Source organism: Natrix helvetica, assembly GCF_964273705.1.
Source record: "Natrix helvetica genome assembly, chromosome: 5".
NCBI classification, from domain to species: domain Eukaryota; kingdom Metazoa; phylum Chordata; class Lepidosauria; order Squamata; family Natricidae; genus Natrix; species Natrix helvetica.
This window is the reverse complement of record NC_138551.1, coordinates 64,652,180-64,666,085: the sequence shown is the minus strand read 5'-3', so window position 1 is coordinate 64,666,085 and position 13,906 is coordinate 64,652,180. Positions and strand designations below refer to the sequence as shown.

Sequence of the window (13,906 nt, the reverse complement as noted above, 5' to 3'; positions counted from 1 at the left end):
AGCAAATGTTTGTTGGTACAGTATATTCCATTCCTCATGCTACTATTGAAAGATAATACAGTACTTGAAGTTGGTTGCCCTGAGTGAATATTCCTTGCTGTGGAGCTGCTTCACTTTGAAGGTGCTTTCATAAATGACATAAAAGGGAATGTAGAGTTGATCTTGGGAAGAAATGAGCCAGCCTTTAAAGGTTGTGTGAGAGTAGGAAATTATGGAACAGATCACACATTTCTGTAAAGGAGGCAATCTTGAGTGGGAAAATGCCACAAAAAACCCCCCTGCTTTAATTTTGTTGGTACAAGGTGAAACATAGAGATACTTGGACAGGTTTGCAAAATTCTGTTAGTCTATCTTGTTGCAAAAAAAAGCACCTGAGCCACAGTGGTTAGAATGCAGTATTGCAGGCTAACTCTGCCAACTGCCAGCAGTTCAACTCTCATTGGCTCAAGGTTGATTCAGCCTTCCATCTTTCCAAGGTCGGAGGACCCAGATTGGTGGAGGCAATATGGCAGTGATGGCAAACCTATGGCACGCGTGCCACAGGTGGCACGCGGAGCCATTTGTCAGGGCACGCGAGGCGCTGCCCTGTCAGCTGGCCAGAGCGCATGTGCGCGCTGGCCAGCTGAGTTCACCCTTTTTAAAAGCCATTTTTCGCCTTCCCCGGGCTCCAGAGGCTTTATAGGAGCCTGGGGAGGGCAAAAACAGCTTCCCCCCCCAGACGCTATCTGGAAGCGTCAGGGAAGCCTCCGGACAGTCCCTGAAGCCTCCAGACGGTCCCTGAAGCCTTTGGAGCGCTCAAAACGATCCTCCGAGCAAACCAGAAGTCACTTCCGGTTTGCTCGGAGGGTCGTTTTAAGCGTTCCGAAGGCTTCAGGGAAGCCTCCGGACGGTCCCTGAAGCCTTCGGAGTGCTCAAAACAACCCTCCGAGCAAACCGGAAGTCACTTCAGGTTTGCTCGGATGATCGTTTTGAGCGCTCCAAAGGCTTCAGGGACTGTTCGGAGGCTTCTCTGACGCCTCCGGAGGGCGTCTGGGGGGGGGGAGGCTGTTTTCGCCCTCCCCAGGCTCCTATAAAGCCTCTGGAGCCTGAGGAGAGTGAAAAATGCATGTAAAAATGGGGGGGGGGCGCCATTATGGTGTTCTGTAAACGGCTTTGAGAGGGCTGTAAAGCACTATAAAGCGGTATATAAGTCTAAGTGCTATTGTTATTGCTATTCCTGAATGTCTGCAATGCCTGGTTCTGGAACTGGCCTATCTCAAAAAGGTGATGTTACTTTAAAAAAATCTTTAGTTCCCACAATGTCCTAGCCTTTGACCACTGTAGCTTTCTGCAGTGCATGAATACTAAAATTGACAAAACTGGGAGGAAAATTCAGTGTCAAATATTATTTTTATGGGTTGTCACACAATCAGCCAGATGATGAGACTGGATTTGGCCTCTTTAACCACTTGCCAATTCTATCACACCAACCTATCTAATCAGCAAAATCTAAAATCAAAGTTTCATTTTTTCCATCCCAAGCATAAACACCAAAAGCGGTTTCCAATGGGAAACAAAATTATTCATGTTCTTTTCTCTAAGCAAAGCAGTCAGTTTAACCATCTCTGCTAACTCCATCAACCTCTGCAGCCATTCGCCAGTTTTGGGAATCAAGTGTCCTTCCATTTTTGTGCATAAAGTAATCATGCTGCTGTCGGCATATATCCATTATGATATTTTAACTCCTTTTTGAAAGGCCAGAAGCATGAGAGCCAGCCTCACCTATGGAGAACGAATCTCACATAGGCAGAGGAGCAGCTAGTCAGAGTTCTTTGACTGACGGGTCTGTAACGTATCTTTCTTGCCTGACTGGGTGGGATGTGCTGATGCAATGAGACAAAGATTCTTATAGATTTTTCCATGGTATCTAGCAATGACCTAGATCCACAGGTGTGATGTTTCTCAACTTCAAACCATGGTGAGGCAGTATTAATATTTGCAAATGTGCACATATGAGATTATTTAAAAAAATATTCTTGATAGTATGATCTGAGACGTTTTCTGATTAGCAAGTGATATGCACCTGTGTAAATATAAGGACTACTCTGGAAAATTGGCATTCACCTCATTCTCTGAATATAGCCCTACTACATGATTATGGGGAGGGCTGTGCATGACTGAGTCAACGCTATTGTTGAAAGTTAAGCTTCCATGTCTGGAAATTGCTACGTTTACATTTTATTTTAATGATTCTGGATGGACGTGAGCCCATTCTGCTCTGATACCCAGTTAAGCAATTGCTATTTTTGTTCAAGTGAATCTTCTTAAGCTTTAAAGGTATTCTATTCAAGTGCCACTCTCTGTAGTTTTCTTCTAGTCATTTGTTTTAGGGACATGGAAACTAAATTACCCACATTGTTTTACAGACGCCATAGGACCTCATTCCCATTCTGACTTTTGTATGGCAAACTTCCCTCTTTTATTCATTTTAGTAGAAGTTGTTTTCCATACCAACTACATCACATGACGACAATGTGACGCCACGAGTTTGACACCCCTGATGTACACTAAATTTGTCTGGTGATATTTAGATTATGAAACTTCTGCTTGGGGAAAATTTTTAGAGTCTTTTCTTTATCAAGAAGATATTATTTAGGTTGTTTTCTTTCCCCCATTTGCAATGAGCAATTTCTTTTGAGCTATGCTTATTAATTTTTATATATTATATATTTAAAAATATATTGTTAATTTTTAGCATTATATTATTATTTCTTATAAATGATTGGGTATAAATGGACAAAGAAATAGCAAAAGTAAACTGAAATTGCAGAAAGGGCTATATGTACTGTATATTTGTCCGTTGTCTACTTCACAGAAGAGGCAGAACTTAGTGGTAGAGGATTTATTTTAGTACTTGAATTAGCATAAGAATTTTGACTATGCATGAATCTCCATGAAATCAAAACCTTTTCTAAATAACACTACATGTATTAAAAGAATCCAAGACTATCTTTCTTCTCAAGAGAAAAAGACCCAAAGACCTTTCAAAAATAGTTTGTCTGGTAGTTGTAGTTGTGAGAGAAATAAAGAACACAGTACTTTATATTGATAAAATATAGATTAATTTGTCCTGAAAGACACAGCCAAAATTCTTCAATGGGGCAAATCAAAATAAGTTGAACAATGCAAAATTATTATACAATACTACCATCATCCAGAACAGTATTGATTTTCTATTATATACATTCCTATATGGAATTAGGCTAATAGACCTGACATTTTAAGTGCATTTAAACAAAATTGACAATCCATTCCAGCACTGTAACATCACCTACTACTATTCTATTGTCATTTAGACAAAAGTCCCTACAGCTCATTAGTTCCAGTCTGATTGTATATTTAATTAATTTTTAGAGCAATTTGTCCTATGATGGGTTACAATCCTGGATCAGAGTAAAATGTACAATTTACATATTTGGATCATAATAATAGAGCAAAAAAGATAGATATTTATTGTAATGGGTAAAGGTTTTTCTTTTAGTCCATACTATTGAATCTAAGATTGATGAATTTTTAAAAAATCTAAAATGTATTCTTTGACTCTTTTAACAAAATAATTTGATATAGTTTCCCTCTCTATGCTGTACAAGTTCCATTAGTTCTCTACTTGTGATGCAAATTTAGCAGAACTTGTGCATTAAATAATATCCAAATTATTATGCATTTAATTGTTCTAAATGCTGAATGAACCCCCAAATAAGCATTTGGCCTTATTTTCGGGGAGGTCGTATTATTTACGAGGTGCAGGAGTAGTGAGCGTGGTCACCTCAAGCTGCTGCTGTGTTGCAATATTTTCGGGGAGGGCTTATTTTAGCGCATGTGCTCAAAAGCCCAATTGGCTTATTATCCGGGGAGGTCTTATTTTGAGGAAAACAGGGTAGATATAGTAGCCTGTAGCTTCACAAGAGAAATATAGACTCGGTGTATTACCAAATAATAAGAATAACATTTAACTGTAATAAAGATGGATAAAAGCCAATTACTCGGACTATTTTTCCCAATGTAATTAAATACTCAAAAACAGAGTGTTTCTACTTATCTTTATTTATTTCACTTGGTTGTTATGCTAATTAAGTACAAGAATTAAGGCAAAAGAGTTGTAAATGTTCCCACATCAAATCAAAGTGTACCAGATGACAGGAATGAGGATGATAGATAAAAGCACAACAGTGTGAACATTTAAACATTGAATAGTTCAATTCTGCAATGCAATCATGTGAAATATTGCCATTCTTGAGAAAGATTTACACGATAAGACCATGCATTTGATTACATTCAAGCTGCTATTCGTTTGGTAAAGCATGAATAAGCCCAGAAAAATTATATCCATGTTATTCTATTATTTGTATAGCAGCCTTGGTAGCAACGAGAGGAATAATCCTGTGAATTGCAGACAAATATCTTGCAGCGAATATAAACTGTGGAATAGTTGTTGCGCAGTGTGAAAGATTTAAATCTGAAGCTGATGTTTCTCCTGTTCCTTGAAGAAAGAAGTTGATAATTACTATCCATTTTGCATCTGAAAGAGATGGAACAAAGACAGATGTCATTTTTTTTTTGTTAGAACCTGCACAAACACAATTTCACTGTATTAAACTAGCAATAGGTGCTCCAGTGAATATCATGCTTATGAGAGAGCATTTGTTCATAGATTTACTAGTTTGCAAATAGTTGCATAATTGCAAATAGATTGCTAGTCAACCCATTCTGATAATAAAATACACAACGATGAAAGTGGAAGATTTTAAAATGAAAATTTTAAAAAAACCATACATAGCAGAGATGGGTTCAGCCTGGATCGGGTGAACTGGTAGTAGCGGCTGCGGGAGTATCCGCCCACCTGCCTGGACACTTCTGATCATACGCTCAAACCGGTAGTAAAAAAATTGGCAACCCACCACTGATACATAGGCATCATGTAGGACGATGAACATTATACTCAGCGCAGAAAAAGAGTAAGAAATACTAAGCCAAAGAAACTAGAGGCCCAAGATAATGGAATGAATCATAAATAGGACCAATTCTGATTTCTACCAACACTATTCACAATACATCTCTGTACCATTTGGTCCTTGAAAACCATCCTTATTTCCATTACATTCATGCAACACTCCATATTTTTGTTCTTTGAATTGCATCCTAGTTTTAAAAATTTGATCAACTGTATATATTCCTTACTTTCTCAATCATTTTTCTCAATCTGTTCATTCTCCTTTTCTGTGTTGTTTCGCGATTCAATCCCATTCATATACTCCATATGAACAACAACCTTCACATTCAGGTAATCCTTCATTTGCAACAGTTCATTTAATGACCATTCAAAGTTACAATGGCTCTGAAAAAAAGTGACTTCAGAGTGTTTTTCACACTTACGACCATTGCAGCATCCCCATGGTCATGGGATCAAAATTCAGACACTTGGCAACTGACTCCTATTGATGACGGTTGTAGTGTCCCAGGGTCATGTGATCCCATTTTGCGACCTTCGTACAACGGGGAATCCAGATTCACTTAACTGCAGTGATTCACTTAACAGCGGGGGCCAGAAAGGTCGTAAAATGGGGCAAAACTCACTTAACAAATGTTTTGCTTAGCAACATAAATTTTGGGTTCAATTGTGGTCGTAAGTCGAAGACCACCTGTATTTATTTCATTTGTATTCATCTGCTTTCATTCAGCATCCATTCATTCTTGATCTTATCTCATTTTATTTTACCTCACACTCACATAATCCATTAACACTGCCTTCAACTTATTTTCGTGTTTCCCCTGACATATCAAACTCTCACTTATAAACAGCCTTGCATACAGCCAGTTTAATTTATTTCGACAAGCTTTAATTTCCCACAATGCACTGTATACTATCTATCAGTGACGTGCGGTGAGGTTCATGGCTGGTGAGGCAGCAATTTTTTTAGGCTTGTGGACTTCAACTCTCAGAATTCCACAGCCAGGCATGCTCAGTTCCGATTTAAAGCGACAGCATTTGTTTTTCTCCTTTGCAAAAGAAGTTTACCTTTTTCTTTTTCTTCTCCCTTCCCCTCCTTCCTCCCTCTCTCCCTCCCTCCCCCCCCTCTCAAAAAAAACACACACGTTGGATTGGACTATCTCTCCTACCCCCTTCCCTCACTCTCTCACTCACTCTCTCTTAAACAAACACACACACACACAAAGTGTGTGAGGGGGAGGCAGAAAGCCAGTCAAAGAGCCATACTGGAGCACACACACTTTCCCCCAGCCCCAGAAGGATCCAGCCCAGCTTCACTGATTACAGGTTTGAAAAGGCAATGTGGCTCTGCTCTTGCCTCGGGTCCTCTGAAGAAGCTCCGCCCAAACGAGCACCCTCTATTATGAGGCAGGAGAACTGGGTGCCTCCCCTACGTCAGGAATTTTTAGGCTTTTAACCCTTGCTTAACTTAAGGGTTAAAAGCCTAAAAAATCCTGACGTAGGAGCGGCATGCAGTTCTCCTGCCTCATAGTAGAGGGCGCTTTTTAGAGGCTTTTTTAAACAGTTAAGCAGTCATCCACGGTGAGGCAGACTCAGGCAACAACTAGCTCAGTCTGACCTCAGCTCTCGCCTTTTTCCCTTTACATTTTTTTTCTTTTCATGACGACAGTGGTGAGGCTGTGCCTCCCCTGCCTCCTCTGACTGCACGTCACTGCTATCTATTCACTTTCTAAAACAGTGTAAAAAAAAAAAGTAATGATTATGCGAAGAAATGCTATTTTGTTAGCCTTACCCTCCATCTATCATGACATAAGTTTCAGTTTGGAAGTCGTAACGATTAGGGGATGCCACACACGAGTCCATGAATAATATCTGATTTCTATTAAAGCTGTAGAGTGTGGCTTGGATGTATGCATTCTGGTTCAGGTTCATAAAGTAACCCATGTTATTTATTGGCTGTTGAAAGAAAGGTGACTCATAAAATAAAAATTCCATATGAAATTTTGGCCCTTGCTTTGTGCATTCAAATTCATCAATGTTGTGGGTGACTTCCATATTTTTGCTGGGCTCCATTTTACAGATGAATCGGAATTGAGGATTTACGCCATTCCCAGTGCTGCTGACAGTATTGGTGAACGTGCTTATCTTCCCAGAATTCTGTTAAAACATCAAGCAAAATACATAAATGCAATCCTTTTTAAAACATTTGATCTTCACCCATGATTTAGTAGAAAGAATTGCTGCAATAACCCTCTATTCTCCTGGAAGGAGCTAAAAAATTAAATAACGGTTTTACAATACAGTTTTGAAATGTTCCTTTCCCTATAGTTCTTTTAAGGTAAAAATAGCCGGGATGAGAAGCCTAACACCCTGACAAATCAGCCATCAGTAGACACATAGACATTAACAACATCTTTACACTATGCAAAAGAGACCAGCCCAGAAAGGAACAAAATAAAAATAAAAATAAAACAACCTCTCCACCAGCAATCAGCACCCAGATCAGCATAGATTAACTCCAAGGTTAACATCAGACCAACAATCAAGTAAACAATACCCCAATCAATAAACTGCCAAAGAAGCCAACAGCCCAATCAAAAAATCTCTATGACTACCCCCTCCAACACTGTCAGGCAAGCCTCTAGAAGAGTGGGTCTCAACCTTCCTAATGCCGGGACCCTTTAATACAGTTCCTCATGTTGAGGTGACCCCCAACCATAAGATTATTTTATGTTTTCCGTACTTTTTCAAAAATATGTGTTTTCCAATGGTCTTAGGCGACCCTTGTGAAAGGGTCGTTTGACCCCAGAAGGGGTCCCGACCCACAGGTTGAGAACTAATCTAATGATGTTATTGTTGCTTTTGGCCATCTGGCATAAAGTGTTTTAATGCCCACTAATTTAGGTGTTCAAATATTGGTTAACATTTCCAAATAAGAATTAGTTTCCTTAAGTTACTCTCCTTAAACACAATTTATTGCAGGGGGAAAAATTGACACTTGGTCTAGACTGGTCACATTTTCCCAATTGAAACTATGGTTAAATCTGTGTATATGTTGTGAAATTTTGAGATTTCCAGTCTTAAACTTTCCAAAATAACTATTCCATTATAGTGACAGGTCACATTATCAGATACTTACTTCTCTTTTGGTTCCACAGCCATCATATGGTATATAGAACGTAAATTTATCTTTTGAAATGTCAGGTGTACAAGTAGAATCGCTTATGTACAAATTACAGTCAAGGCAGCCCTTTGAAATGAGATATTGTTTCCCAATAACTGCCTTCATGTATTCCGTATAGCAAGAAAGTGTTACTGCATAGTGAGAAAGGAAACGTGATGTCAGTAAACAGAAGAACATATATAAAATTGTAACTAGGTTACCTTGTAAATGCAGATATCATCGATTTACCATTAGTTAAAATAACCATACTTTATAATATTTAAGATTTTTCATTCTACTTTTCCAAATTAATCAGCAATCAGTTCATGTTGTTTTACAATTATAAGTATTTATTAGTTCATTTCAAAATTGTTTGGTATGCTTCCACACATTAATATTAGCTAGAATGTTCCTAGTACTGTGAGTCAAAAGCCACTACGCAGTTGTTCTATCTTTTCTTCTTAACAAGCTTCCATGATAAAATAAAAGATGGACGAAGTAGTCAGGATTTAAAAATGGAAGGTAAAGGCATCTGAACTTTTTGTAAAGTTCTGTGAACCAGACAGGTGATTCAGCTGTGACATCCTGAGTAATGAGAATACCGGCTTTGCTTCCTCCTTCGTTCCCATCACTTATTTTTTTGCCACAATAACCTTAATCAGTAACTAAATCTCTTCTCCACCCTTCACCATGACCTTAAGCAACAGTGAGTTCAAGGAGACACTTCTGTCTAATACACCCATCCACCCTTGTTGACACTGACATTTGTGTGGTTTCCAAAAACTTTTAAAGCTTTCATCCATTGTGTGGGTGGCAATTTGCTACTGAACTCTCTTTTTGCAATCCTGTGGTCTCTACGTGGTAGAGTTGGGTCAATTGGATGCAGCTGAGCATTTACAGACCAGATGCCCTTCCTGATGCCTACATGAAATTCACAGATTTTTTTAAAAAAATTGCGCCCTAGGAGAAATACATCTGCTACTATGAAATTCACAGATTTTTTTTAAAAAATTGCGCCCTAGGAGAAATACATCTGCTACTACCTATGATTGAACTCTCAACCTTCTGAGAGAGAAGTGAGCATTTTCACCACTAGACCACACATTTTGCTACTGAACAAATAAATATAATTATTTGAATGCCATAGGTCCATGAACTTGTTTAATTAAGTAATTGAACAATAATAAAAATTACCAAAATCTGTGGTATCATCCGGAAGAGCTATGAAAGAAAAAAAAACAATATGACTAAGACATCTTTTACAAATTAGCTTGTACAAGTAACTTAAGGAGTAATTTCTATAAGGCAGCTAACTCTTGGCCAATACCAGGCTTACTTGATCCTATGACTGTTGGACCAGAGACTAAGCAAGAGTCAAACGGGCTCCATGACTGGCTGAAGAAATCATGGCAGGTAGGAAATGTATGTTTGGCTAGGATTCCAACCAGATGTTGCAATGAAAGTTAATGGTGTAACAACTGGGCCTATAACTTTACAGCCTGCTTATTCCAGGATTGAGAGAAGGAGTATGAGCAATATTGTCCGAGGGATCCATATTCAGTTACTGCACTGCTAGTTCAAACATTATGTAATATGAATGAAGCAGCATTAGCCAATTCATTATGAATATTAAACAAAATCGGTGTGTGTGGAGGAAGCAAGATTGCAGCGGGAAAGAAAACTAAATATGTTAGAAGTCTAAGGAGCATATGATATACGCCACATAGAAGATAACGGGAAGTTCAAATGAGTGAGATACAAAATCTTGAAATTTAAAGTCTTAGAGTTTACGTTTGCAAAAAGAAAAGAGTTCAATTGTCTTTAAAACAGTGATACCCAATCTTTGCAGCTTGGCGGCCCTGTTGGGGAGGGAGAGATGGGAACCAGGCTGTGTAAGTGGTAGGCTGGTGCGCACATACACAGCTCTATTTGTATGAGCTTGATTTGCACAAGTTGAGCTACATGTGTGCACCTGTACCAGCCTGCAGCTTGCACAAATTGGGCTGCTTGCATGTATGTGCACATTAGTCCCCCGCTCACATGGCCCAGTTCCGAATAGGTCACAGGCTAGTAGTGGGCCAGGATCCAGGGTTTGGGAAACTCTGCTTTAAAAATTATGAAAATGACAGTTTTTAGGTTGTGATTTCATTTTTTTGTCAACATGATAGCCACAAAACATTAGCTTTCTACAATCAGTATAAGGATACATTATGAGAATTGAAACTTCTTTAACAATTAATAAAACTAATTTCTTAGGGTATATCTTGTTTAAACATGTTTAAAATAAAGCTATTTTTGATCCTGAGCTCTGATCTATCAAAAGATACAGATTTATTTGACATACACTAATTTATGGAACAAGGTACAGCATGCTCACCAAACTGAACAATGATAATATGCATATATGAACGGTTTACAATATAATAAAAACATTGCTTACTGACTACCGTGGCCACTGTGGTAGTTGGTGGTGGTGGTGGCGGTGGCAAGGCTGTTGAAAGAAATGTTTGCAATACTATTATTTCATATTTTAACTTAGATAGTTTTATTAGCATGTTTTGCTACATTGGTCTCTTCTGCAATGTCATCATTAAGCTACCAGAGAGAATGGGGAGATGCTATGTTTAAGGAGATATAATTGTTGCTTTAAAATATAAAGGTTTATATTTTATAGTTTTATAAAATATACAGTCTTAAAAGCTGAGCTGAAGGGAAAATAAAATGCCAACTGATGACTAGAGGCAAAAGCAATTGTCTTGTTCCATGACCACAAATCTACAGTTGAAACATATTAATACTAAACTCCACGTAGGAGGATGAACTGCTCTGAAATTATCAAGATTGCCAAATTATCAAGAGTTTTTTTTCTCTCTCTCTGAAATGATCTGACTGTCAGCTGCCAATCTAGGTGCATACACATCTGCAGAGAAAGGAAGAAAAAGGACTTTAAATTTCCTTAGCAGTTCTTGCAGGCTGGCAAGCAGGATTCAGAAGAAAGAAGTCGAAAAGAAGCCAGAGCAGTAGAGATGAGGGAGTTTTCTTCTCAGTTTGGTAAGATATTTTGCTGGAGTGAGAGGTGGCATGACAGCTTATGGAGCAGAGGAGGCAATGGCTGCGACAGCCCGAGTTCCATTTGTTTAAACTCAGCAATTCAGCTGCTAGCTAGTCATTGAAAAAACATTTAATGTTTGTGATAGTGGGCGACTAGTGTGTCTTCACAGGGAGTGGAAATTCTGGGCCAGAAAAGAATTGAAAATACCTTAATCAGGTCCAAAGCAAGTTCTTAGGATATTCCTGGGGGTCTAGGATTGTTCTTCTCATACACTTCACCGCCCCTTGTTCGCTCCAAGGGTTTCTCCCCCAGTCATTTACCTCTACCATTTCACAATTACCCTTTCCACATACAAACTGGCAAAATCACTTGCTCCCCAAAGATGGAAATGGTAGGTAGAACTAACATAAGGAGCATTCCATCAATTCCACGAGGACATAACCAGGATATTAATATTTAAATTTGATACTTTAACACAGTCAGTATCTCAATGTGGTAGAATACCAATTTGAGGGAGCCTGAATGTGTTTTCGAAATGCGAAGTATACCTATGGTTGAAACGTGTTGGGGAACCTCATCACAGAACAATGGTCAACTCTTAATAATACACATGTAAGCCTGTGCAAAGATAAAAGAGAGGAAAGAGGCCCTTTCAGCACAAAGAAATCTTCCCCAACATTTCGGGGAGAGGGAGCGGGGAATGCAAATGCAAAGGATTTTCTAGCTCGGACCCAACGCAACTGGAAACTCGACACAAAATACTTTCTCCCTCCCCCCCTTTCTCCCTTCCCTTCCTCGATTGGCTGGCGGCTAACTGTCCCTTGAGTCCTTAAGGCCGGGCTGAACAGTATTTCTCCCAAAGGCCTGTGACGAAGAGAGGGCCTGGGATGGAAGAGGCTGGGTCTCATTGACCAGGATGAACAGCTAGGCCCTAACAGCGGAGGCAAAATGGTAGAGGTGAATGACTGAGGGAGAAACCCTGGGGACGAACAAGGGGCGGTGAAGGGTACCAGGAGAACAGTCCCATTCCGTATTCCTGGAATCCTTTGCCAAAAACAACTTTGGATCAAAATCCAAACTTGCTTTGGAACTTGATTTTATCATTCAGGAAGTCCCCCCTCCTTATGAAATGCATTCAGTTTGTACGTTGCCTGCTTCCCAACTATGGGAGCTCAGAAGTGTAGGAAGTTTATACCCATCCCTCTACTAGAAGATGAAATATTTTGGGAAATATTAAAAGGGCAGAATATTTCCCCCTAAAAGAGAGGAAGAAACTTAGCTCCCCCCCCACCTTTGTCAATGAGCCATTAAGGCTTGAGCCAGTTTACTCTACATAACAAAGGTAGGATTAACCCTCTACGGATCTCACCACACGGCGCCTGGGAAGAAGCAATGCTCAACCAAACTTGGACTCACAACACAGCCTACAGAGTTGCCCCTGCATGGCCCCGTGGGAGTCTGACAATCAATCAGAATACAAGCTCAGGTTCAAAGCCCAGAGGGGGCATAAAACCAGGGACTTTCAGCATTTCTGCCCCTTTTTCATCTTCACTCAACATATTGAATCTCCCTTTTCTGTTCAGGAGCTCAAGCCATATGATCCTATCCACCATTAAACCAACTTCCCAAGCAGCTTCCATGTTTCCAGTGTCTTTTTCCTCACTTGGAACTCAACCCAGAAGGACATTTCTTCCAATAAAAGAAAGCAGAAAGACTATCAAATAAAACAGCATGGCAATGACCCACCACTCCCCCCCAAAAACCCCCCAAAGATGGAAAACTTAGGCAGCAACAAGCACTCATCTGCTTTGCACCTTTATTTCTACACTCTCAACACCCTTAGTTTTATATTTGTAGGTACAGAGAAAATCAGTTCACCAAAGGGGCTCTCTGTATATTGAAGGGACTAAAATATCCAACTGAGATGTCTGTGAAATATGAGAGTTCTTTTAGGAAAGAAGGGAAAGAAGTGGAGCAATACCCAAGTTACTGGTAATAATACAGAAATTGGACAAGAGAAGGATAATTGTGAAGCAGCCTTACTTGGAATCACAGTTTTCCTTGGAGGCACTTCTCGATAGCGTGCAAGAAAGCCTCTTTCATTTATGCTACGATCACTGATAAATACAATTCTCATTTTGTTTGACGAGGATATGTATCTCTTTCGTGGATTCCAACAGATTTTTCCAAATGAACGGGATGTTGAGAAAGGGCCATCAAAGATCTCCACAAAATCAAGCGTGCAGAACCTGGTAATTTCCACTCTGTGGAGAAAAAGATGAGTAGGTGAATGCCTTCAGAATTACATGAAAGTACCATTACAACCATTTTTAAAAATATGTTAAAGTTGTCCTTCCTCAACTATTCCCACAGAAGTTGTTTTATTAAAGCAGAGGTGGGCAACCAGGCAAAAATGCCCAGAAACTTCTGAATTCATTCCTTGTTCTTCCAAACCAACTACAACTTTGCGTCAGTTCTGAGGCACAAAATGTGCAAAAAGTATTTATGTGAGCCCTAAGACAGACATAACAGAATTTCAAAAGAGTAATAAATCTAAACTCCTCAGAGGAAAAAAGAAAAAAAATCATGATCCACCCATGTTACATCAATTATCTTGCCTTCTTCAGAAAGCTAAGCTCCCAGGATGGAAAAGTTGCTCAACACAATATTAAATCTAATGCAAATATACTTTATTTTATTTTAT

The 13,906-nt window shown here is 39.3% G+C and overlaps 1 protein-coding gene across 1 annotated transcript in view; it reads right to left on the bottom strand.

The window, feature by feature from the left end:
- Window positions 1-2,880: 2,880 nt before the first annotated feature.
- LOC309392644 (scavenger receptor cysteine-rich domain-containing protein DMBT1-like) overlaps window positions 2,881-13,906 on the bottom strand; it is a 56,666-nt gene continuing 45,640 nt past the window's right edge. Inside the window, exons 35-40 of the mRNA XM_081954074.1 lie at window positions 13,246-13,466; window positions 10,591-10,641; window positions 9,345-9,371; window positions 8,127-8,302; window positions 6,780-7,144; window positions 2,881-4,558 (exon numbers count right to left, since the gene is read on the bottom strand). Of these exons, the coding sequence (XP_081810200.1) occupies window positions 4,360-4,558; window positions 6,780-7,144; window positions 8,127-8,302; window positions 9,345-9,371; window positions 10,591-10,641; window positions 13,246-13,466 (1,039 nt within the window). The 3' untranslated portion in view covers window positions 2,881-4,359. The remainder of the gene's footprint in view (window positions 4,559-6,779; window positions 7,145-8,126; window positions 8,303-9,344; window positions 9,372-10,590; window positions 10,642-13,245; window positions 13,467-13,906) is intronic.